The 27,803-nt window shown below is 53.5% G+C and overlaps 1 protein-coding gene across 4 annotated transcripts in view; it reads right to left on the bottom strand.

Moving 5' to 3' along the window:
* TMCC2 (transmembrane and coiled-coil domain family 2) overlaps positions 1-26,150 on the bottom strand; it is a 37,624-nt gene extending 11,474 nt beyond the window's left edge. Inside the window, exons 1-4 of one of the 4 annotated variants that reach the window (XM_040262984.1) lie at positions 25,333-25,407; positions 24,268-24,351; positions 23,070-23,168; positions 13,486-14,001 (exon numbers count right to left, since the gene is read on the bottom strand). In XM_040262984.1, the coding sequence (XP_040118918.1) occupies positions 13,486-13,974 (489 nt within the window). In that variant the 5' untranslated portion in view covers positions 13,975-14,001; positions 23,070-23,168; positions 24,268-24,351; positions 25,333-25,407. Of the gene's footprint in view, positions 1-13,485; positions 14,002-23,069; positions 23,169-24,267; positions 24,736-25,332 lie in introns of those variants that run through there. The other 3 variants (XM_040262982.1, XM_040262981.1, XM_040262983.1) reach the window with 3 other exon arrangements.
* Positions 26,151-27,803: the final 1,653 nt, after the last annotated feature.

The raw sequence follows: 27,803 nt of genomic DNA on the forward strand, positions 1-27,803 counted from the left end.
CTGAAGCCAGGCCTGGGGATTAGGGGCGGATTGCTCGGGGAGATCCCCGCCCCGCCCTGGGGCTCACAGCTGCTCCTTCCCATCTGGGAGGAGGAAGGGAGATCACAGAGCAGGGGGACCTAGCTCCGATGAGGGGCCCCCTCCACACCGCCCATCCAGCTGTTGCCACTGAGTCCAGCGTGCAGGAGGACATCCGGGTGTGACCGACAGCAACTCCTGCCTGCAGGCAGGTTACAAGAGCACGTGGTGACTCGGTTCCTGCCTCTTTCACCAGCCCAGACGCATGCTCGGCCTCTCCCACCTCTCATGCATGGGTGCAGATGCTTCTCGCCCTCAGAAAGCCCCCTCACAAACAGGCACGGCGCCACTGACTCCCTTCATCAGCCTCAGAACAGAAGCACACCTCCTAGCCAGGCTTCCAGGGTGGAGGCGAGCTCCTCGAAGCCATACAGGCTGGAGCCTGGAAGGGGCTCCCTGACAGACCCCAACACGGCCGGGCCAGCCCGAGGTCCTCTGCCCCTCTCCCTGCAGCCCTGCCCACAGCTGAAGGCACCCTCACTCCCCAGACATCCTTCCTACTCCAGTGGCTGTCTGCAGGACAGCAGCCAGCCTCACCCGGGGACTTTCTCTTCTCTGAGATCCTAGAAATCTACTTTCTGCGCTGGGCACCACTGGCTTCCACTTCCCATTCCTCACCCCACCCCCCAGCAAAAGCGCCCAAGATAAACAGATGGATGGCAAACTCACAGCCTTCTCCTCTTCCTTGGACTTCATCTTGCCAGTCCCAGCAGGAAATCCTGCGAGTGGCCAGCAGAGGGGGCCAGAGATCCACAGGTGGGGCGCGCACGCCGTGAGGAGGGCGCAGGGTGGCCGGCGGCGTGCAGGGTCTCCTGGGTCCAAGGACAGCCTCCAACAGCAGGATCACCAGTCAGAGATGACGCAGATTCTGTGCCCACTGGGGGGTGACGAAGGACTCGGGGCTTAAATACGAAGGATCGGCATGGATCATGCTGACGGGGCGGTCCCCGGTTCAAGAAGGTGCACCCAGATAAGGGCCCAGTGCTATCTCCAGGCCCCAAAGCCAGAGCCCTCAGCCAAAACACCGAGAGCACGAGTCCCCACACCCTGGGCTGGGGGAAACCTTACAAACATTTGTGGTGGCGATGACCTGGGGTCTGCGAGGACAGGAGCCCAGCAAGGGCACAGCACAGATCCCAGTTTGGGGGCTGGCTCAAGCGGGAGACCCAGGTTCGATCCCTGGGTTGGGAAGGTCCCCTGGAGGAGGGCATGGCAACCCACTCCAGTGGTCTTGCCCAGAGAATCCCATAGACAGAGAAGACTGGTGGGCTAGTCCATGGGGTTGCAGAGTTGGACACAACTGAGCAACTAACTTTTTTTTTTCAAGCATGTGCGTCAGGGACACATGGGGTCAGGAACACTTTCAGCAGCTTCCCTCGTCTGTAAATGACCTCCTGCCTAGGCACTCGATTTTCACTTCATGCTTCCCTGGTGGCTCAGACGGTAAAGCCTGCAATGCGGGACACCCGGGTTCATCCCTGGGTCGGGAAGATCCTCTGGAGAAGGAAATGGCAGCCCACTCCAGTACGCTTGCCTGGAGAATCCCATGGAGGGAGGAGCCTGGCAGGTTACAGTCCATGGGGTCGCAGAGTCGGACACGACTGAGAGACTCTCTCTCTCTTTGGGCACTGTGCGATACTCCTCTTGCATAAATGAGTCGTAATGCTCTGAGACAGGCAGGGGTCAGATCTTAACTATACCCGGCCCTTCACTGTGCCTAGCATAACAGGCGTGTGTAATGACCACCTGACCTACCCCACTGAGCAGAGATGGAAGGAACGCCATCTACTGCAGTCTGTCCAAGGTAGCCCCGGAAGCAGCCTGGACTTCTCACTCAAGACGTCCCTCCTCTGCCCCCTCCCTTCTAGGCTCCACCAAGCTAGTCTTTGTAGCCTTTCCTTACAAGCGAAACAGTGGGAGGGAAAAAGGAGAAGGCAGGAGCCCAGAGGCGAGGAGGGGGCTGAGTCAGCCGAGCGGTGGGGCTCTCACGACACTGTGCAATCTCACTCCCGGCTGCTGGTGTCAGGAAGGCTCAGAAACACCAGGAAGAAGTCCCTTCCAGGCCTCACTGCACCAGTGAGTGCACTCACTGCACCTCAGGGAAGACCCTGAGGAGGCGTCTGGCATCCCCTTGATGGGAGGCTCAGCTCGCCTGCAGGGACGCCTCACCCACCAGCACAATAACTGGAGAGCAGGAGAATGGAGGGCGGAGCTCAGGGCAAGAGAAGAGACAAACAGGAGCTGGGGGCAACTGCCAGGCAAGCCAGCCGGGGCGAGGTCCCTTCTCCTGGAGTGTCGGTTCCTGTCCTTACGTGTCAAGGATGCAGAGCTTCCTGTTCTAGGGGTGAGGAGCAGGAGCCCAGGGCACCGTGATGCGGCGGGGTCCCATACCGGCTATGGGACCTGGGTCAGGTCGGTACAGGTGAGATGCAGTGTCCACAACTGCCCTGGGCAGAGCAAGTGAAAGCAGGGCTTGGAAAGTCCCAGCAGAAGGGATTGTGTTGCAGGAAAACATCTTGCTCCCTGGGGGGCAGACCTGTCTTTCAGTGGCAAGGCCGAGGATCAGGTCCGAAGGCCTGATGTAAATCCGCACCCCGCCAACTCGCTCCTGATGTACCCTCCACAAGCCCTGTTCACCCCTCTTCACAACGGCGAGAAGAGGCGGCAGCACCCACAAAGCAGTGGCTTGGAGAAAGAGGCCCCAGGGACGAGACTGGTGGCATCAGGAGCCAGAGGAGAGGGTGGGCGAGCTGAGGCCTGCAGCCTCTGCAGCTGAATCTGGTTTCTCAGCTGCAAAACTGTACATATGACTGTTACCTCCCAGAGCTACACTGGGGATCAAAGGGGAATATGAGTAAAAATTCCTGACACATCTTACGTTTTACTGAAATCCATGAGTCCTGAGGCCCCTTCACAAGAGTATATACACACACCCCACAGTCACTCTCTAGGAGGTGCGTGGAAGCGTGCACTTGGGACAAAGCCAGAAAGTAGCTGCACATGGAGCAAAGCCGGGAGGGGCGCAGGCGGACGCGGAAGAGTTGCACTAAAGCAACAGGCCCTGCGAAGACAGGAGCCCCAGGCGTCTGTCCTTGCACGGAGAGGAGGTGCCCTGGGTATCCGCCCCCAACTCCTGGCCACCCTGCCACCTCCCCTCTGGCCTGGTGGAGACGGGCCCCACCTGAGTGGGGCAGGGCAGTCACCCGCCCTTCACAGGTGTGCCTGGCTCTCTCCACTCACCGGCGTTAGCCCCCGTCCCGAGGCCACTGATGGGCTCCCATCGTCTTGGAAGGGGCCGGCCTTCCTCTGCACGCCCTGCAGGCCTCAGCCCTCTCTTTCCCTGGGTGCCCTTTAGCTTCCTCTTCCTCTTCCTCTCATTTTCACGCTGTGCCCCCTTTTTCCTTCCATTTTTTCTTCCTTTGGCCTTACTATTATTCTTCAGGTTCTCCCCACCCACCCACCCACCACACACATTTTAAACCTTATTTCAAATCTTCCTACTTAGTTTTCTTTCTCTTGGGGGAAAAAAGCACACACCACACACACATTCTGAAGGGTGGGAAACCTGAGAAGTCATAGGTTTTGAGAGCAAAGACAAATGCTGAAGAGCAGCTAAATTTAGTCATTTCAAATACCAGGTGAGGCCTTAAAAAAAACTTCAGGCTTCAAATGTGCTGTGAAAATCTCCCAGTTAGGGTTCCTCCATAAAAGGCGAGCCGCTGCTCCAGGGTTACCTCTCAGAAACGGGGGGCAGGAAGTGGTCAGTCCTCAGCGGTCCCTCCCCTAATACTCTCTCTTACAGCCAGCCAGTCAGTGCGCTTTCTTAGAAACTCAAGTCACCCAGGAGCCCTGCTTCCTCCTGGAACACACAGGAGAAACGGGCATCTTCTCCAGGGTGAACTGGAACAGCCAATGTGGGTGCATTTCCCAGGAGCACGTGGAGAGGATTGGCCACACGAGCCGGCAAAGAAGACCGGGGAGGCCAGGGTGGACTGCTGCTGGCACGCATTCCATGCTGCCTCACAGCTGCTTCCAGGGAGGGGGGCCGTCTCTCCCGCCCTCAGGTTCCCGGCCTGCCTAATGCCACGGACACTCATGCTACAGAGTCCTGCTCAGGCACGGTCACGAGCCAGACGCTGGGCAGTGGAGACGACCACACACCTAAGGTCACTTTTAGGAAAATCAGAACTGGTGCCAGGAAGGTAGGAAAAAGGCATGATTCCATGCCTCCTATAGCCGCTTGACTTCCCTGCGGGAGGTGATGCTGGGCACGAGCCTGGAAGAAAGTGACCCAGAGAGGAAGCAGCCTCTCCTTTTGGAGGAGTTTTGAGGAAGCAGAGCACCCTCCACCCCACCCTACTTGCCAAGAAAAATTTAGACTGACCCCTTTCTAGGAGCAGAGGGCTGAAACACAGAACGCTCGGGGCATCCTGTTGACGCAGGGGATCAGAATTTACCATGGAATGACGGGAATTCAACGAGAAATGTATGTAGAAGCAAAGCAGTCTGCAAACTGCAGCGTGCTGCCCACTGTGGTGCCAGTGCCAGGAGGGCTCAAAGGGACACATCGAAGGCCCGGGCTGGCATGGACTGGGGGTGCCCACAAAGCCAGCAGACAGGCACAGTGCCCAGATTATATCTGCGTCTGAAGCCGCCTTCTCGGGCACTGAGGAAACCTTATATAATGAGGCTAACACTACAGAGCACTTTCCTTTGCAGGGCAGGGCTCGCCTTTCCGGCCACCCAAAGGAGGCCTTCTGGTTACGGTATCACCTAGGATCTGGTTTAGCTTCTGCTGAATTATTCACTAGCTATGGATATTGCTCAGCTCGGGGTCCCAGTGGTGGGGCACCTGAAGAGGCTGAAAAGGACGCAGCGAGCACACTTCCCAAGTCCAGACCTGGAGGAAGGCCAAAGAGATGACAGACGCAGGCGCAGCAGGCTCAAAGTGTGGAGGACACGGGTATAGGGGCTGCGGCAGTGGAGGGGTAGGGAGGCAGAGAATAGTCAGACCCGCCGCCTGTCACTGGAGAGGGATGGAGGTCAGAGAAGTCTGTTGCCGCAACTTCGCTCTCTGCCCCCAGCCCCCACTGCAACTCCGGGGAGCCCTGGGTTTCTCGGAGCCTGGAAGGAATGCAGCAGGGTGTGTGCAGCCTCCTTGCTCCCGTGTCAGGGTCCTCTGCCCTGCAGCACAGGTACAAAGCCTAAACTGTGCCTTTGAAGAGCAAGAAGAGGCGGAGCAGGGATCGGGTAAACAATACTGTATTTCCATTGCCTCATCTGGCACCAGAGGGGACCAGGCTCAGGTTTCGCATCCCAGGGATGTGCTGGGTCCACAGAGGAATGTGCCTGGTGGCGGGGAAGACCTGGGCCAGCTCCCGTGACCCGGCCCACACCACCAGTGCTGGCTCCCCGTCAGCAGGAGCCGAAGACACAGACTCCTCTTGCTGCTGTCATCAGCGTGGGCATTGAGGGCTGACACCCAAGCCCTGGGCCACCGCCCCCCGGGGCACTGGGCCGGGTGCAAGGGGCTGAGGCTCCCGAGGGGGAAGGCTGGGCCTGACAGGGCTTCCCACCTGTGTCTGAGCTGGAAGCACCTCACCCTGCTGGGGCAGGGCTTGGAGTCAGGTGCGGTGGGAAGGCATGCCATCTAGGCCTTGCCAGGTAAGCTGGACATTATCTAGCTTCACCCCCGTACCCAGGGGGGATGCTGTATTCCCAGAAGCCAGAGCTAACCTGGGGAGCACTGGGTACTTTCTGTCTGGAAAGAGTCGTGGATGTCAGTGCGGAAAAGATGAATAAAGGCTAGTTCCAGAGGCCGGCGGCCTCCTGGGCCAACTGATCCCAAGTCCTGCCCTAAAGAGGCTGCTGTGTACAACCTCTGCTGCCAGAGCGGGGACTATGGGGCAGAGTCTTCTGTTTTCTTGACCTCTCTCCTGATTGGAGAGGACCCCTAAAGGGCACAGGTATTTCACCTGAACATGAGGCACTCAAATCAGACTAAAGGAAGAATGTCTTAACTCACCAGATCCCACAAACACACTGGGAAATAGGGGCTTTTAATCACTGAGACTGGAGAAGGCAACGGCACCCCACTCCAGTACTCTTGCCTGGAAAATCCCATGGACGGAGGAGCCTGCTGGGCTGCAGTCCCTGGGGTCGCTAAGAGTTGGAAGCGACTGAGCAACTTCACTTTCACTTTTCACTTTCATGCATTGGAGAAGGAAATGACAACCCACTCCAGTGTTCTTGCCTGGAGAAGCCCAGGGACGGGGGTGCCTGGTGGGCTGCCATCTATGGGGTCACACAGAGTCAGACACAACTGAAGCGACTTAGCGGCAGCAGCAGCAATCACTGAGACAGGGAGCAGCAGTTCACGACGAAGCACGGAGGCACCGGCCTGGGCCTGGCGAGCGGCCGGCAGCCAGAGGCCGCCGGGCTGGGGTGGGTGCCTCCCATCTGAGGAGCCTCCCCACACACACAGGAAGCGAGGAGGGAAGAGGAGGACACGGGAGAGGGCAGCCGTCCTCCTAGCCACCGGTGGCGAGCTCGGGCTGGCAGACTCCGCGTGCACACAGAGACTCTGACGCAGCTCTGAAGGTGGACGCGCTGGTGTGGATGGGCGGGCAGGCGGGGCCCTCGGCCTCTCAGGGAACCTGGCCGCTCACACATGTCAGCAGGCCTTGCTGACGAACAGGCCAGCCTCCCCGCGCCTGGGGGACATGTTCGGAAACCTCTCTCAGCAGAGCGGGCCCCACCCACCTCCGAACCAGCTCCCAGCCATAAATAAACCAGGCCCCTTGACACCTGCCAAAATCTGTCTTCTTGGCAGCAGCCTAGGACTGAGGGCGGCCCCTCACTTGCCATTCCTGCCAGTAAACAGGGGTGCTTGTTTATGGCCCTTATTTACCAGGGCAGAGTGGAAATCTTGTTGTTGGATAAATCTGGCCAGAGTGTACCAAACAGGCTGTCCAGAGCTCTGGTTTACGTGATGGGCGGAGCCCCCCACCCCTCCCCGGCCTCCCCATCTGGGACCTGGAGATAACACCTCAGTGAGGTCACGGCGAAGGTCCATGACGACATCATCTCCAGGCCCTCCCCGCAGCACCCCGCCTGCCCTCAAAGCCAGGGGCCACAGACTGGCCTGTTGCTAAAGTCCTCCGGCCACTGGGCAATCCATGTCAGTCTCCTAAGGCTCTGGACACCCTCTGTGAGCTTTGGACACCCACCCCTCAACCCATGCCGTGCCTCGTCCTTAGGAGGACCAGCCTCTCTGCACAGACGGGGCAGGATGACCAGGGCAAGGTCAGGGCCAGGCTCTCCCTCTCCAGAGACGCTCCCACTGAAGCACCCAGCTCAAGCCTTCCATGAAGCAACAGCTACGGAGAGCTTCTGAACAAGGCCAAGAGGGAAGCAACGACCCAGCCCAACTTGGGAGAAAGGGAAAACGAGTCTCTGACCCCTGCGACGACAAATCCACTCTCTGGAAGTCTGGGAGCAGGTTGTCAGGGTAGGACAGAAGAGTTGCTAGGCTTTCCTGACAGTGCACTACGTTTTCTAAGAATTGCTGCTCAGCAAAAGAGAGACTGGGAAGAGGGGTGAAACTTCTCTGCCGAGGAACCAAGCAGCCTAACTGTTGCCACTGCACATACCACCAGAGGTTCCTGCTGAAACCGCCAGGGCCCAGGTTTCCAGAGGTTAAGACCACTCGCAAACGGGGAACCCGGATGTCACTGCCTGCTCATCTGCCAGTGTTCCAGGGCAACAAGGACGGTAACTTCATGCATCTGCTTTCCAGATATAAGAGTGGTTATCTTGCTCAGTGTCACACCAATAGTAGAAAGCAGAATGGCGAGGCTGAGATGACAGTCTGTGTCTGTTTTGAAAGGGGAATCATTTAAGGCACAATCTCGAAGTGGATCTGGAGGCAAACCACACCACCAGGGCTGAGCTGCCTCCTGGGACTACGAACCCCTCTCTGTGCCTCTGCTGTGCCCTGCCTTCCATGGGGCTCCAGGTGCCCCACTTTGCTAGGGAGCAGCTGGGCTGAGCCTCTCAGGACAGCTGAGGAACTGAAGCTGCCTCCAGGGTGTATGGGCAATTCCACCCCTGGCAGGGCCGGCTCTGGGCTGAAAGTCAGCTGCTGGTTTCTAAACAATGGCAAGGGGTGTGGGTAGTGGGGGAGGCTTATGAATTAAAAATAGATGCTAGTAATCACCAGGGAGCTTGCAGAGAGCATGTGGGGCTGTGTTTACTAGAGAGAGAAGAATCCCTTCTATTCACGCCCAGAGACCAGGGCAGGACCAGCTTCGCACACCAGCCAAGGAGGCCTCTGGGTTTGAGGGAGTCGGCTGACCACGCAGGGTTCACTGACGCCTGGAAGACCCCTTTCCACAGGACGTGAAGGCACCCTCTCTTCTCAGCATCCCCCAGGGCCACACCCATTCCTGGGGGACAGTACCAGGTCAGAAGGGATGTACACAGAAGGGGAAACGGCAACCATGAGATAAAGTCATTGTCCTTGGGCAAAGGCAACCCGCTCACCATGGGTGTTGCATAAAAGGTCCCTGGTGGTTTTAGAGACTTCAGATCTCTGATTGGTCTTGCAGACATGCTAGAAACACAGGGTCTAGTCGCCTCTCTGCCACAGACTAGCCAGGTGCCCTTAGGCAAGCAGCCTCCTGATTCCTCTAGACCTCAGTCTGCTCATCTATAAAATGGAGATAACAGTACTGCTCTGGCAACTTCACAGAGATGTCATCAGGATTAATCAGGCAACAGAATGGGAAAGACTAGAGGTCTCTTCAAGAAAATTAGAGATACCAGGGGAACACTTCATGCAAAGATGGGCTCAATAAAGGACAGAAATGGTATGGACCTAACAGAAGCAGAAGATATTAGGAAGAGGTGGCAAGAATACACAGAAGAGCTATAAAAAAAAGATCTTCATGACCCAGATAACCACAATGGTGTGATCACTCACCTAGAGCCAGACATCCTGGAATGTGAAGTCAAATGGGCCTTAGGAAGCATCACTACAAACAAAGCTAATGGAGGTGATGGAATTCCAGTTGAGCTCTTTCAAATCCTAAATGATGATGCTGTGAAAGTGCTACACTCAATAGGCCAGAAAATTTGAAAAGCTCAGCAGTGGCCACAAGACTGGAAAAGGTCAGTTTTCATTTCAATCCCAAAGAAAGGCAATGCCAAAGACAAACTACCGCACTACTGCACTCATTTTGCACGCTAGTAAAGTAATGCTCAAAATTCTCTAAGCCAGGCTTCAACAGTAAGTGAACCAAGAATTCCCATGTGTTTAAGCTGGTTTTAGAAAAGGCAGAGGAACTAGAGATCAAATTGCCAACATCTGTTGGATCATAGAAAAAGCAAGATAATTCCAGAAAAACATCTACTTCTGCTTCATTGACTACACTAAAACCTCTGACTATGTGGATCACAACGAACCGTGGAAAATTCCTAAAGAGATGGGAATCCCAGACCACCTTACCTGTCTCCTGCAAAACCTGTATGCAAGCCAAGAAGCAACAGTTGGAACCAGACATGGAACAACAGACTTGTTCCAAATTGAAAAAGGGAGTACGTCAAGGCTGTATATTGTCACACTGTTTATTGAACTTATATGCAGAGTACATCATGAGAAATACCAGGCTGGATGAACCACAAGCTGGAATCAAGATTGCCGGGAATCAACAACTTGAGACACCACCCTATGACAGAAAGCAAAGAGGAACTAAAGAACCTCTTGATGAAAGTGAAAGAGGAGAGTGAAAAAGCTGGCTTAAAATTCAACATTCAAAAACTAAGATCATGGCACCCAGCCCCATCACTTCATGGCAAATAGATGGGGAAACAATGGAAACGGTGACAGACTTCATTTTCTTGGGCTCCAGAATCACTGCAGATGGTGACTGCAGCCAGGAAATTAAAGGACACTTGCTCCTTGGAAGAAAAGCTATGACCAATCTAGACAGCATATTAAAAAGCAGAGACATTACTTTGCCAACAAAGGTCTGTACAGTCAAAGCTACAGTTTTTCAAGTAGTTGTGTATGGATGTGAGAGTTGGACCCTAAAGAAGGCTGAGCACCAAAGAATTGATGCTTTTGAACTGTGGTGTTGCAGAAGATTCTTGAGAGTCCCTTGGACTGCAAGGAGATCCAACCAGTCCCCCTTAAAGGAAATCAGTCCCGCATATTCATTGGAAGGTCTGATGTTGAAGCTGAAACTCCAATACTTTGGTCACCTGATGCGAAGAGTCGACTCATTAGGAAAGACCCTGATGCTGGAAAAGATTGAGGGCAGGAGGGGAAGGGGACGACAGAGGATGAGATGGTTGGATGGCATCACCGACTCAATGGGCATGAGTTTGACCAAGCTCCAGGAGATGGTGAAGGACGGGGAAGCCTGGCGTGCTGTCGTCCATGGGGTCACAAAGAGCTGGACGTGGCTGAGCGACTGAACAACACAGGCGACGAAGCTCTGGAAGGATGAACCTTCTAAATAAGGATATAAGACAGTCCCCGGAATAACCATTTTCCCCATTTCCATCCTGCATCTCGGGAACCATCCGCCAGTGAGCTCACCCAAGAGTCTGCAGTCATGCCTTCCACCAGCAACAAAGAACAGAACCCTGTCTGCCTCCTGGATATCTTGGGGGCAGTGTGAAGACCAAACATGAACCTCGTGGAAAAACTACCCAGCTGATGCCCTCCTGTCCCCCCAGTCCCCTGCACTCCCACTCAGCAAACAGCAACAAACTTTGACAGCCTCCAAAAGTGCCCTCTGTGCACCTACTCCATCTGCTCAGACAGCTTCAAGACTACAATGCCCATGTTCTCTCTCCGTGTGAAATGGCTCCAGGACCAGAGACCCTGTTTTAGGATTGTTCTAAAGTGACTTTTAAAAGGTATCCACTGACTCAGTAGCAGCAAGAAGCGGGCCTGGTGCTGCAAATAAAATACTTGCTCACTGGGAATTCTGTAGCAGTCCAGTGGTTAGGGCGTGGCACTTTCACTGCCAGGGCCCAGGTTCAAGCCCTGGTGGGGGAACTAAGATACTGTAAGCTGTGCTACATAACCAAAAATAACCCAAAAGAAACAAAAACCACTTGCTCATGAAGGGCTGAACAACTTGCTTCTTGCTGCCAGTTCCCTCCGGGTCTCCCTTCCTTCCACAAAGCCACGTTTTCCTTTCAGCCGACACATCCAGATCTCATTCTTGGCACAGTCGTCTCTGCAGTTGAAACTAAGCTTCCATCGTTTTAAATACTCTATATGCTGACAACCCCTAAACGTCTGTCTCCAGCCTGGGTCTCTTCCCAAGACTACAGACTCCAACATCTGACTGCTTATTTGGCATTTCCACATGGATGTTTAACAATCATCTCAAACGGAACATGTCCAAAGACTAGCTCTGATTTCTGCTCCCATAGCCCCTCCAGCTGTGCTGGTCCAACTCAGCTAATGGAAATTTCTTCTTCTCAGCAGCCAGGCCGAAACCTGTGAGCCCTCTCTGCCTGCTCCCTTTCTGCCCTGCCCAGCATTCTTCAGGAACCGTTGTTGTTTGACCTCTGAGGGGAGTCCAGAACCCAGCCCTCCCCTGACTCTCACCCTGCAGTAATCTCTGGCATCTCACCTCTGGGGGCTTCCAACAGCTTCCTAGCCTCCCTGCTCACAGCCTGGCCTCCACACAGCACCCAGATCCGTCTCCTTAAAGGGTGTCCCTCATCTGTCCAAAACCTAACGGCTTCCCATTTCACTTTGCAAAGAAGTAAAAAGCCTTTTTCCTGACCCACTAAGTGATCTGTAGCCCTCTCTGCCCGTCTTCTAAAAACTAACACAAACCAGACTGCTCAACCAATTCTGTCCTTTCTCCCCCCAGAAGAGCTGCCCCTCCACTTCTACCATCTCCACAGTCTACTAAAACCAGTTTCTTGCCACAGTTATCAGTGACCCTCACTGCTTGACACCGTCTACATACGTGTCCAAATCCAATCTGACCTTTCACTCACCGCATTTCACTTTGTTGAAAGCCTCCTCCCTCTGAAAACTCCTCTGTCGTGCTTCGACATCACCCCTCCTCAGGTTCACTCCTACAGACCTGTTGCTGTCCCTTACACGTCAGCTCTGTCCTTGGCCTCCATCGTACTTCACCCTTGCTTCAAAGTCTCATCCACACCCAGCTCAGTTCCATCTTCCACGTCCACTTTCTTGCCTAGTACCATTGATGAGAACTGCCAGGGTCCTCTGAGTTTGTCTCTGCCCTCCCATCCTCACTGATGAGGCCTAGACTCCAGCAACAGCTCTGATAATGGTTTCTTTGACTCCATTCCTGCCCCGCTTCCTAATCTACCGTCTACACTAAGACCCAGCGGGGCCTCCTCCGGCCAGTTTCCTGCCTAACACCCTCTGACAACGTCACACTCCCCCAGGCTCCACATGGCAAGACCTGGTATGATCTAACCTCTGCCTACCTGTCAGTCCCCCAAAGCACTGGACACCCCAACTGCAGTGACCCTGAGGCAGTCCCCAGCAGTGGCTTGTTTCTCTGTACACTATACCCTTCCGGCCCCCACACTTGTCCCAAGTCCTCTGGCTAAATTGTACTCCTTCTTCAAGACTCAGCTCAGTGGCTTCCTCCAGGAGGTCCTCCCCAACAAGTTCTCACGTCCTCTGTCACACCCTCATCACCCCATTGTGTCTGTTCACCCCTCTGTCTCCCTTCTATTCAGTGAGGACAGCCCTAACCCTACTTGTTTCCTCCAGCTCATTCATTCTTACAGTGCATAACAAGTATGCACGAAATACTTAGTATATGCATGAAAATGTGAACATAGAAATTCAGAAACATCCAACTGGATTTTCTCCCTTCCAAACAGCCCTTCATGGATTCTTCCTCGCTCATCTTGGGTTGGGAATAATAAAAACTATAGCACACCAGACTCTATTCCAAGAATGTGACATGTAAGACCCTATTTAATCCTAGAGCAATTCTACTACTATTATCTCTATCTTCCATTGAGAAAAACTAAAGTGCAAAAATATTGAGTTGACTCAGGCAGAAAGTGGCACAACCACAGTTGACGCTAGTCCAAATTACCGCATGTATTGTTTCTTGAGCAAACGCTTAAGGAAAACACACCAAAATTACTATCAGCCCAAGGAAAAGATAATTTTGAAAAGCTAAATTCCTAAGCAAACAAAAATCGGCTCTGGGAGGCTCGCCCCTTGCTTCTGGCTTGGTCCTCTCTCTGGCTCCTTCCATGAAACAGACAGTTCCCCAGAGGCGGGGTGTCTGCACCCACCAGGCCAGGCCCCAGCTCAGATCCTCAAGGCCGGAGGCCCGAGGCCCCCTGCGCGGCGGCCCCAGCCCGGAAGGCCCGCCTCACCTTGTCACCGAGACCCTCGGCCTCCTCCGCCAGGAGGGAGCCGCCGTCGGGCAGCAGCAGGGCCGTGTCGGTGGTGGAGGAGGAGCGGGGCCGGCCCTGGTGCTGGTGCAGGATGGCGGCCAGGCCGCTGTCCTGGGGGGCCTTGCGCAGCAGGTGGGGGCTGCCGCGCTGCGGCTCCAGGGAGCCGCTCTTGGCGCGCCGGCTGCCGCCCCCGCCGCCGCCGTGCAGGCTGGCGCCCCGCTTGATGGAGGGCCGCGCGCGGATCTGCTGCAGCACGCGGTTGAAGGCGGTGGGCCGGGCGGGCAGGTCGTGCAGGGACATGGCGTAAGACACGCGGTGCATCTCTGGGGAGCGCTCCTTCTCGTCCGGGGACTCGTGGTCGGACATGCCCTGCTGCTGCTGCTGCTGCGCGTCCTGAGACGACGAGTGCTCCCTCTCCCGCGACCGGCGGCGGCTGTGGAACAGGTGCTTCAGGCCGTGGCCAAACATGGAGCCCTCTGAGAGCTGCTGGATTTTCTGAAGGGAGAAGGAAGAAGAACCCTGTGAGTGCAAAGCTGGTTGGGGGCAGAGGTAAGGGGTCTGTTCCTGGGATACTAGCGCAGCTCCTACAGCCGCCTGAAACTGGAAGATCCCCGTGAACGGCTGCGGGAAGGGGGCAACCCAGACCCACTCCTCTCCTCCCCAAATACATGTATCCCCATGGCTTCCCTCAGGACACTCCTAATCCACACATGGCTCAGGGTTACTGGTCACGGTATCCTTGTGGCTACAGTCTGGGGCTCAGTGACACATGCTGGCAGCAATTGGGTCATGAGTTTTATCCCTCTAGATGGATTCTCCCCCCACCCTGAGACCTCCCTCCTTCTAGATCAGATCCTTCCTCAAGATCCTCTTTTGGCCCAAAGGATGCCTCATTGCAATGCTCCTTGAGAAAATCAGGGTCTATGTAGCAGATAGTGTTAATCACCTACCCAAAATCTATTCTCCTTTCTTCCCAAATTGCATGGCCTTCCTGCACCACACTAAAAATTCTTGCTTCATCAGAGGCCCTGGCAGCCTGGGGTAGCTACATGACACAGTCTTGGCCAATGAAAAGCAAGATGAGCTTTCTGGGGGAACTTTTGCTTTCCTAATAAAGGCACTAGCCCTTCTTGCTTCTTCCCACCTGGAATGTGGAGGTAATGCCTGGATCATGCTTTACCAACAGCCATCTTGGTAAAGCCCCCAGGGATATGCCTGGGAACATGATGACCCTATGGAGTCACCAAACGGGGTGTGGATGCCTGCCCTGGGATTCTTGGTTCATGAAATAAACAAGTCTATCTTTACCTATATAACTTCAGAATAATTTTCTCTTATTTATAGCCAATCTCATTTCTGACATAGCAATAAATGTTACTGAAGCTTCCAGGTTGATGAACACTTCCACATGCCAGGAGGGTAGCACATCCCAGTTCCAGGGCAACAGAAACTCCTGTACCCAAGACCCTTCCAAACATCTTCCCTGGAGGTTAGTCGCTCAGGGCCTAACCTGTGCACCCAGGTTAGTCGCACCCATAAGCGAGCCTCTTCATTTGGCTGTTCATTTGCATCCTGCATAATAACCTGGTAAATGTAAAAAAGCACACAAACTACATCTACAGGCACACCTTGCAGTGCAGGCAGTAAAGTGACGACTTCCTCGGCATACACATTAGAACCAGCCGTCCACAGGCTGGGGCAAACCAAGGGGGCGCTGGAGCCCAGTGCTGCCCTGGCGTCAGGCTTTCAGAGTCTGCCCCTGAGGTGCTCCACCTGCTCCCCAGGCAGAACTGCTCAGACAGGGGCAGCCTACTGCCTGGACAGGGCGAGGCCAAGGGCGGGATAACCCCAGACCACTGCTTCTGCGTGGGGGCTGGCTCACGTGGTGGCGCCGACCCTCAGCAGAGAACTTCAGAGCCAGCAGGTGGAGGGCTGGGACTTGGAGGGCCAGCGGAACCCTTAACTCCTGAGAGGGGAACTCGGAACCAAGCGACCCGGGGCTCCATGAGCTACAGGAGGTCTTCATCTGTAAGGAATGCCCTCGGGAGGCAGCCTGTCAGCTGGGAAACCTTCCAAAGGATTACAAGTACTGGATTCTTTTTTTCTAGAAACAAACTTATAGAGGAGAAAACTTGAACCATGCAGACACCAAGAGAAAACCATCTTCAGATCTGTATTAGCCGACCCCACTCTCACTGTAGGCTACCCACTCCAGTATTCCTGGGCTTCCCTTGTGGCTCAGCTGGTAAAGAATCCGCCTGCAGTGCAGGAGACCTGGGTTTGATCCCTGGGTTGGGAAGATCCCCTGGAGAAAGGAAAAGCTACCCACTCCAGTATTCTGGCCAGAATTCCATGGACTAGGAGCCTGGCAGGCTACAGTCCATGGGATCGCAAAGAGTTCGACACAACTCAGCGACTTTCACTTTCACTCTGTTAAGGCTTTGCTGGTGGTTCAGCCGGTAAAGACTCCGCCTGCAATGCAGACCCCAGTTTGATTTCTGGATTGGGAAGATGCCCTGAAAAAGGGCATGGCAACCCACTCCCATCTTCCTGCCTGGAGAATTCCCATGGACAGAGGAGCCTGGCGGGCTGCAGTCCATGTGGTCACAAAGAGCTGGACACGACTGAGCGACTAAGCACAGCGCAGCAGCACTCTCACTGCTACTTGACACCTCAGCGTGGTTTGTGCAGACAGCTGCACTTACACCTGATGTCAGTAACTACGCACACTACGGTGGATTTGTGTCAAAGTGGAGGATTTTCATTTTTCACCCCGTTTGAATAGTCCCACAATCTTCGAAGTAGGTGGGGCCTTTATAACACCCATTTTACAGACCAGATAAGTTTTATCACCACAGCTCACTGTGAACTTATGGTTTACAGTTTTCAACATGCTCTTTCTCCTGCATGATCTCACTCGACTTTCCCAGAAACTAATAAAAGCAACAGCAGCAACATTTCCATTTTTAGGTGGGGAGATGAAGGTGACCACCACCGCTCCTCAAGAATTTAATCCTGGGGCAGCCCTGGAGGTGCTGGGTCTCCCCATGGAGCCACCGTCTCCAGGGCCAGCCCGGGGCAGAGTCGGGTCAGGTAAAACCACCACGTTCAAGGAAGGCCGGACTGAGGTGTGCATTCTGCCAGACTTGGAAACCGCCAGATCCTGTGGCCTCTGGACCAGAGACAGGCCGGGACACCCTCCCCCCTCCTCGGGCCCAGGCTGATACCAGACCTTCCTGCAGACATCACGGATGGGGCCAGCTGGCTCTGGCACTTGCCCAGCAACTTCTGCCAAGTGGTCACATTACATATTACAAACGGTCTTTCTAGCATTCTACTCCAGGCCTCTTCCTTCCCTCCCTGGCACTCCCAGCCTAGCTTCTCCAACACTGAGGCCCCTCTTCCACATCGACTCAGATACTGACTTCCTTCAGAAGACGGCACTAGAGTTCTGAGGCATCTCCTCTCCCTGAGCCCCGGGAGGTTGGGGTAGGCGCTGGGGACAGCAGTCACCACTGTCTGCCATATTGCTCTGCATCCAAAATACCTTGGTCAGATTATTTTAAACATCATACGACAGCATTTTTCAAGGTGCTTTCCAACGTATGCTGTCCTTCTCGCCTGACACGAGTGTAAGCCTGGGAGGCAGGATGTGTCTCCATTTTCCAGATGAAGAAATGTAAGCAGAGCGCAGCTAAGTGGCTCATTCCATTCCCGGAGAAGAGTCTCCAACTTCTACTCAAATGAGCCTCCACTGGCTCACACGCCGATTCCGAGACTAAAGCAGACACAGTATTTACACAGGTCCCAGAAGAGAATTGGCATCACTGACTCAATGGACATGAGTTTGAGCAAGATGCAGAGATGGTGAAGGACAGGGAAGCCTGGTATGCTGCAGTTCACGGGGTCGCAAAGAGTTGGACACGACTTAGCAGCTGAACAACAACAACGCAAGAGCATCACAGGCAGGATCAAAACAGAACAGAATGCCTGAGTCACGGGAAGCTCAGTCCCCTGAACTGCGGCGGTGGATCTTCCCGTGTTACATTGTAGGATGTGGGCAAGACCTGTACCCAGTGTAGGTCTTCCTTGCCCACCCAGCTCTCCGTTCTGCAGGTCAAGGGGAGACAGGGTGGCCCAAGGACCTTTGTCCCAGCAGCACGGAGGAGTCTGCTAAAGTCCATGATGGGGAAGAAGACAAAGAATGACGGGGGGAGGGAGGTGGCTCCGTACAAAGGGGTTTTTCCTCACAAAGTGCAAGGCGAGAGAGCAGAGTGGTACATGCATGTGGGTGTCAGAGAGGAGATGGTTAAGGAGTTTTGACGTAACATGGTAAGTATTTTAAAAAAAAACAAAACAAAAAACCCAGCATACACACATAACCAGCCTCAAGTTTTGGAAATGAGGAAAACCATGGTGACTAGCTTGAGGGAACTCAGCCACCAACGCAGCAGAAAGCACCACCTGCTCTGACTAACAGGTTCCAGCTACTAAATGTCACTTGCTTCTCCACATTGCCTCCTGCTTTTCCCCAGCTGCCAGGAGCCATTTTGGTGGCCGAATGCAGCCATGTATTTATTAGGAGAAGAGAGCTGAGCTGCTTCGGAGTGAGAGGTGGGATACAAACAGCTCTCCCGAACCACGAGAATGAGTACAACCTGTCCCACAACTGCCCAGCGGCTGGAAGGGAGGCAGGATGCAGAATGCCCCAGGGCCAGGTGTCCACGCCTGCAGAGGGAACTGAGGGACGTTTGCTGCCCTCCCCTGAATCGTCTTTAAGGGCAGGAAGGGCCCCGCCTCCTTGGGGTGCCATCATCCTCTCAGGAAGAAAGGGTGGACTAAATGGTTTCTGAAAGATCCTTCCTGAGAAGGCTGTGGTCTCCGAACAGTTAGGCTTCATCCGTTCTCCTCCCTGGGTGTGGGTCCCCAAAAGGGGAAGTCTGCTCCAAAAGCTGCAAACACAGCTGCCTGAGATCAAACAAAATGCGTTGGGGTGCAGTGACTTTGGTACCATCTGGTTAAAAATAGCCAAAAGTGGCTTCTAATTCTTCCAAGTCCCTGCGTTCTTAACAACTCCCATTAATGCTGAAAGGATCTTTAAAAGTGATGCTGACCTATAACTAATTACCCCGCCTGGCAGCTGACTGCATCTCCCCTCCTCCCAGCTGGGTTTGAAAGGCCCTCTGCCCCACCACTGGTTCGGCAGGTAGGGTTCAGTGGGGTGACAGGGTCACTGTGAGCCTCAGCAAGCCTAGGTCGCCAACGTTCCTCTATTTATAGGGTCTCTATGGAAACAGGGCCAGCATTAAAGAGCTAATCACTGTAAAAACCCACAGAGTCCTACTGTCAAGATAAAAAGTGCATTGCAGAAGTCTCCGATTTCCCTTAAGAAGCCTTGGGTGGGGAGCCTGGGGCTGGAGCAGGAGAGGAGCAGTCACCCCAGGTCTGGCGCTCATGGCCATAGTGATGGAGAAGAGTGAGCGGCTGCAACTGTCTCTCTTAAAATCACAGTGATGAAAGACTTTCGGAATCATTTTTTTCTTCCCCAGCAACCCAGCTGACATTAAAAAAAAAAAAGAACAGATTTCAACTTAGGGGCAAATGATTTTCCCATTCTCAATTTTATTTAAACTTCTTATTCCTTTATTGCTCAGAGAATTCTGCCTGGAGTCAATGCAAGTCAGGCCCAGTGACCTCATGCAATGAATGGGTCTTTAGGCAGAATTGGCTCAACATATACCAGCCTAAAAGATTCTGATTAAAGTTATCTTCCTGGTGTGCCCTCTCTCTGCCTCTTCTCATCCTACCCACCCTTCACCACCCACCTCCCCTGCTCCATACAGTTCTCTCGTACCACGCCAGTCTAAAGAGATCTCACCACCCTGCTCTGAACCCCAGAGAGCTTGTTATCTACACCATTCATCTTGCCATTAATCATGTTCTGCCTTGTGACATGGCTCTCTCAAACTGTTATCCAACTTTTCACTAGCTTCTGGATGGAATCCTCAATGAGCACATGGAAGGCAGCAGCTATATCATCTATTATCTCTGTGCCTCCAATAGTAGCAGGCAGAGACCTTCACACCAATACAGCCATTGAAAGTGAAAGTGTTAGCCGCTCTGTCCTGTCTGACTCTTTGAATTCCATGGACTGCAGCCTGCCAGGCTCCTCTGTCCATGGAATTCTCCAGGCAAGCATACTGGAGTGGACAGCCAATCTCTTCTCCAGGGGATCTTCCCGACCCAGGGATCGAACCCAGGTCTCCCGCATTGCAGGCAGATTCTTTATCATCTGAGCCCCGTCGCTACTTAATATATTTCTGAGCGGAAACTGCACATCTACAAGATCATCTTAAAAAGGAGATTTAATCCTTAGACAATTATCTTTTCCAAAGATTTAAAAGCTCAGTTGCACAACTTTTTCTCATGTCTAGCCCAGATCTCTCCTGCTGCAGTTTAAACCTCATCTCAGTCTGTCATCTCAGTAACTGCCAAGATCGGGCTTCCTGGGGAAGGATGAATAGAGCCCAGGAGCCTGGATGTGTTGGCTGTCCTCACAAATGGCTTAGGTCAAGGCCCATGTCCTCCCAGCTAGCTTTGTTTTCCAAGTGGACATCATTCAGCTAACCTGGCTGGACACCTTTAGCCAATAGGTATGAAAAGTCAAATATTTTTTTCATACAGTCACAAAACATACCTGTGATCCCTCAAACAGCTTTGTTTTAAGTTCTTAACATAGAGAGAGACCTAAGTGTTTGGTTGATGAAGGTGGACCCTGTCCAGTGTGCCTCGTTCTAAGAAAGTATCATTCTTAACTATGAGGATTTCAAAGCCCATTTCTTAGAGGAGAAATGAAAACAGACGTGAGTTTTGAGTTGGCCTCCAAGACCACCACTGAGAAGCCACCTGAGATTTGTTTTCCCCAGCCCTGACACGTATTTTTTAAAACTTCAGCCCTCTAATTCAGGTTCTATCAGATGTTTCAATTCCTTGCTGAGGGAGAGATTCTTATTAATGGGATTGGCAGTGAAGACAATTAAATACACAAAAAACAGCACATTCTGTAGATGCCAAGCCTACGAGACAGTTCTCACTGGAACAAGGGCAGCTGGGGATTCATCTAGAACCCAATATGCAGCAGAACAGACAGCTTCATTTGGCATGTGCTTTCCCAGTGGCCAACAATTCCTCCTGAGTCCATGTCCAGAACGTCTCTGAAAATTCCTGAAGGCAGAGGGGTTGGGGGAGGGGCAACCAGGCCCAAGGACCCTCCATGCTGCTCCCGTTAGGTCCAGGTGGGACAAAAACAGACACCTTCTGCATTCTTCATCACCCTCCACTGTGCCTGACTACTCACAGGGCTGGGGAACTGCCTGTAGTCAAAGAGGAACTGGCCTTACAGGGGACCTGGCACTTTCCCTCTCACGTAGAAAGTGCTCTCCTCTTCTTTGGTAATTAAAGTTCCGCCCTTTACAACTTGCTCAAAGTACACTCCTTCTGATCAGCCTCTTATGTTTCTGATTTCATCAATGATGCTCGAAGCACCCCTAATCTTAGGTGTGCTCTGATGATAACTTTCTTGCAAGTGTTTCAGCCTGTTTGCCTGGAGGCCGAGGCAGTACCTGCTGCCAAAGAACTGATTCCCCATTTCCTTATTCTTGGCTCTACCTCAACTGTATCTCTCCGGATGAAACCTCTCCTAGGGTCCCGCTCCCACCTGAGACTGCAGAAATCTTCACGCTGGAACATGTCCCTTCTGCAGGACAGCTGGGGGCCCCCTGATGCAGAAGGCCACAGAGAGCCCTGCCTACCGCCGGAACCCTTCACAGGCACCTTTCCACCCCACCAGCATCCCACGAAGCTGCTGATCTTCTCCGTTGAACAAGTAGAGAAAGTGAGGCCCATAAATTTTATCAAAACCCAGGGCCTTAAAAATAAACAAAAGAACAGAAAAATAAGCAGAAGCTTCTTGAGAATGTAAATGTTCCCCCTCTCGGGTAGCAGGTAGCTGGGGTATCTATTTTGCCCCTGTTATTTAAAGGGTACACACACTCTCAGACACTTTTACATACATGGCATGTTTCACAATCTAAAACAGGCTTTCCCATGGAAGGTCAGTGTCTGCTGCCCCGTGAAGCCTTCGCCAGCGGGCTCTCCGGGAGCGGCGAGGAACATGGTGCACCTGTGCTCAGCACAGGCTGCGAGCCAGCAAGGACAGTCCTACGGATTCAGCTGTGACTTCCCCTCAGCTCTTTGGTTTCGAATCGCTCTTCACTCCAAGCAGACAGGAAGACCCGTGAACGGTACAGATGAAGGCACCCAAGTGAGTCCCGAGTTACAAGCACTTCGAACCAGGACTGGGGTGATGCACTTCAGGGCACCCCCTTCTTCTTCTCGGAAAAAATATTAATACTGTTCAGAACTCTCTGGGGAAAGGAATCGCAGAGGCATCTGCGAAAGGAAAGAGAAGCTCAGGGAAAGTCTGGGGGACAGTTTCTGGGCAGCACATCCAGAGCCTTCCTTTCACAAAGGCCAAGTCCTCCAGTTGCTCAGGGGTGGGAGAGGTGGCAAGGCTGGCGACTTCCTCCCCTGCCCTCGGGCTTCTAAAAGGCCTCAGGGCAGAGCCAGCTGACTCTCGTGCTTAGCCACCCATCCCGGGCCTCAGCGACATCTACCACATGTCGTGTTTCTAACAGGAACGTGTGCTCCATGTCCCTTTCTGCAGTTTTCCCCGAGCTCCTCCCACTCCCGCTCTCACTGGCACTGGGTTTACTTGCTGGAAAATCTCAGTGTACTTTTGGTCAGCCAACACTCTCTGTAAGCAGCAATCTAATGTGTCCTCCTAGCTAGTAAGGAAACTGGCAAGAGCACAGGCCTGGATAATGACCACAAATGAATCCAAGACATGAACTCGAGTGGTTCAACGGAGTCCAAGCCACAAGCCAAGGGGGAAGACGATGTGACTCTGAATTTGGGGGCTCCTGTTGCAAGAGTGTCTGGTCACACTGCCCCTGAAGATCACGTCAAGTGTGCAGAGTAGCTGAGAAGGCCTCCAAAGCGCCTGCATAAGCTGCCTGTGGGGCAATGCAGTTTTTCAGGCTATTTTTCAAGTAGAGTTTTTAAATTGCTGCTTAACTATTTTTCCTTCTCACTGGTCCTCCATGGCCCCCAATCTCAGATCCCAGGCCACCACAAGAGGAATCTACAGTGCAGTCCTCCACAACACTGAAGGACAAGAAGGGAGACCACCGGAGCCCCTGCTCTGGGGCTGCTTGACAAGCTTGGCTATCAGGGCACATGCGGACCATTCTGTCCTCTCCTTTCGCCCAACTTCCACGAGGTGCTTCAGACAAAGCCTTTTTTTTTTTTTTCCTCAAGATGATTTCCTCCACTGCACCTAATCCATCACAACGCCTGGAGCTGTTACAAGAAAACAGCAGTGGACTAAGAGATCAGAAATTCCTATTTCCAAAGTTTAAAATGAAAACAAAACCAAGCCAGAACTGCAGGTTGCTCCAGGCCAGACACAGGTAGGGGACAGGGTGTTAAAAAATCAAACTTACCCTATTCCGGTACCACCATCACACCTAAAACAAGTTAGCTTCTATGCAGCGCTACAGCCAAAGATGGGATTTTTCCATTGCTGGAAAACTATGCCAGTGCTGGAAAATAAGTTTAGACATACTTCAAAATTCCCAGTCCCTTTCCCCAGAAAAAGGCTCAGAAAAGTTGAGTCACTTGCCTGAGATCACACAGCAAATTAAACTGCGATAGCCCCCAAGTTGGTGTCTGTCTCTGAAGTCCCTACTTTGTAAACATGTGATAAAGTAGACGGAGATAAACAGGAAAAGGCCATGCTTGTCTCCCTGAGCTCCCACGGAGCAGGCAACAGCTAGGTTTTCCCTGAGCTGCCAGCCTGGGTTCACACGGCTGTGGTCAGCTCAGAAATATGTTTTCTGATGGGGGTGGAGGACAACTTGGAAGGACAAGAAAAGAAGGTGTCCTTTTCTCACACCTGATCTCAACTGTGGTTCAGGGATGGCCCACATTTAATATCAAGTGTAGAGCTGTTGTCGCTGTGTCTGCCCCAACCAGAATGACAGTGTCAATCACCACCACCCTCCCCCAAAAAGAAGGAGAGAGAGTATAAGAGGTAAGCGGGTGGAGATGAATGAGCTTCTTTCAGCAGCTTTATCTACAGAGACAAAGACACTGCAGCCCCCACCGCAAGCCCACCTTCCCTTGTGAAGGCAGTGGGGGAAATGAACGGAGCCGGTGGTTCACTGCGGCCGGAGCTGAACCGTGGGGGAGTTTTCAAGGCTGCTTTTCACGGACTCGGGGTGAGGATCCCATCTCGCCAAGGAATCAGGGTGTGCTGGCCAGACCCATCTGGATCAGCCCAGAAGGAAGCCGAAGTTTGCAGCAGAAGGCTGCCCCTGCCCCCCATCAGCACTAAGGACAGCCCTTTTCCCTCACCATCTCATTGAAAATAGGAACCACGGCCCCTGACCACTCAGGTGGGCTCAGAGGTGGCAGGTGGGCCAGGCACCAAGGACTCTCCCTGAACTGCCTACCCAGTGGAGCTCATCTTACACATAAAGCTAGCCCCGATCCTCTGAAAAACGGCAGCAGCAAAATCAGAGGTTACGTTCAAATAACTGCCACCAATTTTTAAGATACACTCATGGAGGCAGAAGTCACCTTCTTACCCCTCCCCAAGAAACACAGACAGGTAACACACACAGGTAAGAGCACACTCACCTGCGCTCTGACTTCCTGGCTCTGTGCCGCTCAGGCCAAACGAGGAGTGTCATTGGTTTATTCTGGCGAGCTCCTTAGTGGCTGCTGCCGTAGGAGACAGGCTTTATTTAACATAATGGAGTCCTTTTGCTCCCCTAGCCAAGACCTTGCACCCCCTCTGGAGAAAATCTCCCCAAGGCATCAATCTCCAAGGCGTCTAAGTTCCTTCCTTGGGCTGACATCTCTTTGAGCCCGGCGGTGAGCTTGCTTGAGAAGCCTGAGCCTGCAGTTCCTGTGGCAGCTCCAGCAAAGGTACATTATTTATCACAGCTGCTGTTTTAGTTAATATAGAGACACATCCAGTACAGCTCAATAATTGTCTCGGCAACCTCAAGCTGGAAAATAAAGGACTCCCAGCTGCATGTGGCCGCCTCTTTCGGATCCTGGTTCTCCCTGCCGGCTCATCATGTGTGCAACTTGAACCGAGGCCCCAAACCAGCGCAAGCACCAAGCGGCCACCTGTCAGTTCTCCACCCTGGGGGCTGGTTTAGGAAACCAGCCCGGATCTCCAAGCGCTAGCTTAACCTCTGGCTCCACCTAACGGCAGGAAACCCACACTCCCCTTTCACAGATGGACAAACTGAGCTTCAATCCAGGAAGGTCCCAGAAGGAGGAAACTAATTCAGCAAAGGAGCTAATGGTCCTTTGCTTGGGTTCCCACCCCTGTCATTTTCTTCCCCTTCCAAAGAGGGGAAGGGATGTCAACTTTTTAGTTAGCATTTCGGATTTCTCCAGCTCTTTGTCTGCGAATAGCGCTTCACACACATTATTCAAACAACCTCCGATGCGTGAGTCACTAGAACGTCTGCTGAATAATGAGGAACAAACACAGAGGCCTGAAATAAGCTGAAAGACAGAGGCACAAATGGTACCTGAGATCTAGCCCAGGGTCTGGCTGAACATCTGCCCATCTTCTCTGACCTCTGTCTGGCTTCCCCATCACTTTTAGCCTGTTACAGCACTTCTGCGTGGGGCGGGGAAAGCTAAGTCGCCGGTTGGGCTCTCAAGGGGAGGGTCTGCGCTCACCTTTAAATCGGGAGGCTTGCTTCGGGGACCCGGGTTGGGCGCCGCGGCAGCGCCCGCATCCGAAGTTGGCCCGCCCGCAGAGTTAGCACCCGCGGCCTCCCCAGGCCGGATGTCCGCACCCGGCAGGTGGCAAGCAGCATCTTCCAGCCCGGCTCCATCCTCCTCGCCCTGCTGTTGCTGCAGCTCGTCCGATTTGCACCTCTTCATGGTGTAGAAGGGTCGGCAAGGGGAATCTGTCCTTCCAGCGCGCCGTCCTGGGGGGAGACCGCACCCCCTCTTACACTCAGAAACGAGGCTCCGGGTCTAAATTATTAACGAGGAGGGGAGTCGGCCGGATCACAATCTCTTGAATTGAAAAAATAAACCTTTTCAAGGGAGGGTGAGGGAAGGGCGAGGAGCGGGGAGCCTTGGTTACAGCTTGGAATAGTTCATCGCCACCCGGGGAGCGAAGGCAGGTCACAGTCGAGGTTGGGCAGCAGGATTCCTTGGGCAGTCATTGGAGCAGGAGGAGGAAGACAGCCCCCGGCCCCCAAACTTTCTGCTTCAGGGCACGCGCAGGGCGGAGGAGAACCGGACGGCACCGCGCATCCCTCCCGGCGGGCCGGGCTGCTGGGCGCGGCAGGCATGGGGCGGCCGGCCGGGCAGGTCCTCGTCTGCCGCCCTTGGCGGCGACTGCGGCCCCCCGCCCCGCCGCGGGCCCCCGGCCCGCACCTGCCGGCGGAGGAGCCCGCAGCGCGCCCCCGCCCCGCCGGCGCGCCCGGCCCCCTCCCGCCGCACCGCCTGCTGCAAAGCCGCCGCCGCGGCCAGAGCCCGCGGCCAGCGTGCAACCTAGCCGGCCGGTGCGGCGGCCGGGCGGGGGAGGCGAGGCTAGGAGGGCGTGACGACGGCCGCGGGCCAATGGGGAGCCCTGAGGGCCGGGGGGGCGTCGCGGCCGCGTCCTTGGGGTTGGTTGCACCGCGCGATCCCCCAGAAGCAATCGGGAGGGCTGGAGTGCTGCGTCTTAGCATTGCGGACAGCGAGCTGCGGAGTTGAGATCAGGGGCGTCGGGCCACCGAGGCGCGATTTTAACAGAAGCACCCGAGAGACCCTTCCAGGAAACACTCTGTCGGGGTATCCCCCACCCACTCATTTTATTTGGCGGGGAGGAGGCCCCATAGGGATGCTTATCATCACGCCTTTTTTGCTCTAACTTCGCACATTATAGCATCTCTTCGGTGAGGAAGACGCAGATCCTAAGACCTTTGATCTGAAACGCGGACAGATTGCTACCTTCAGAGCGGCAAATGCAAAGGGAAGGAAGAGAGCGGGTGTTCTGCCCCATCGCCTCTTCCCCTAATTATCTAAAGAGTCTCAGCTTTGTGCTCAGAAATAAGTATCTCATTTTTGAACACAATAATGTATGTGAGAGTTTTTGCAAACTGTGAAGCAGCTTTTAAATAAGAAGGGGTTTTAATGACAGGAGGTTGAAACGTGGAAGAGAGGAAAGGAATTCAATCTTTTCCCCCATAAATCTCAACAAAACTGCACTGAGTAATCTGGAGGCAGAAGAGAGCAAATACTGGGGTTACCAAGAGATGGAGCCAGTTAATAATAACAACCCCATCCGAGTAGCTACCTTGTGGTTACTGTGGATACCATGGGTTTTGCCCACCCAGCAGCCTAGATGAACAGTTCTGGAAGTAGGTCCCAGGACCAGCAGCCTCAGCATCACCTAGAAACTTGAGACAAGTGCAAATTATTGGACACCACCCAGACCTACTATTCGGAGAAGGCAATGGCACCCCACTCCAGTACTCTTGCCTGGAAAATCCCATGGATGGAGGAGCCTGGTGGGCTGCAGTCCATGGGGTCGCGCAGAGTCGGACACGACTGAAGTGACTTAGCAGCAGCAGCAGCAGCAGCAGCAGCAGCCAGACCTTTTGAATCAGAAATAGTGGGTCCCAAGATCTGTTTCAACAAGTCTTTCAGGTCATTCTGATGCATACTAACGTTTGAGAACCACTGGCCTAGACCATAGTGAAGGGACCACTTAGTGTGTGAGTCACAGTGATCTAAAGCGTTTCACAGTTTCCCAAGCTCTTTCACAGCCATAGTACCATTCTAGCCTCAATTCACTTACCCTTTCAGGCCTGCTAGTCTGTGAGTTTCCTGACTGTTCTTTTTCCCAGTCCAACCACTTGTTTTAATGCGTGTCCTAGAAGAGCCTAAGTTGTTAAGTATTTACTTCAGCCAAGCAGCTACTTTCTAAACAAGGCAGCTCCAATTTTAGAACGCAGAAGTTTAGAATGGGCTAGAAATGTAAAGCCCCCTCCACCTCCACTACACAGTGTCAGGCACAACGTGGAAAACAGGCCACAAGTCTCTAGCATTTTCAGTGGTGGGGGAAAAGCAGACTGCCAGTGAAGTCTGTGGCAGGACAAGGCAGAACCAGTCGGGGCTGATGACCCTGGTGCACGACGTCACTGTCCCCT

This window comes from Oryx dammah, unplaced genomic scaffold (assembly GCF_014754425.2).
Source record: "Oryx dammah isolate SB20612 unplaced genomic scaffold, SCBI_Odam_1.1 HiC_scaffold_21, whole genome shotgun sequence".
Lineage (NCBI taxonomy): Eukaryota > Metazoa > Chordata > Mammalia > Artiodactyla > Bovidae > Oryx > Oryx dammah.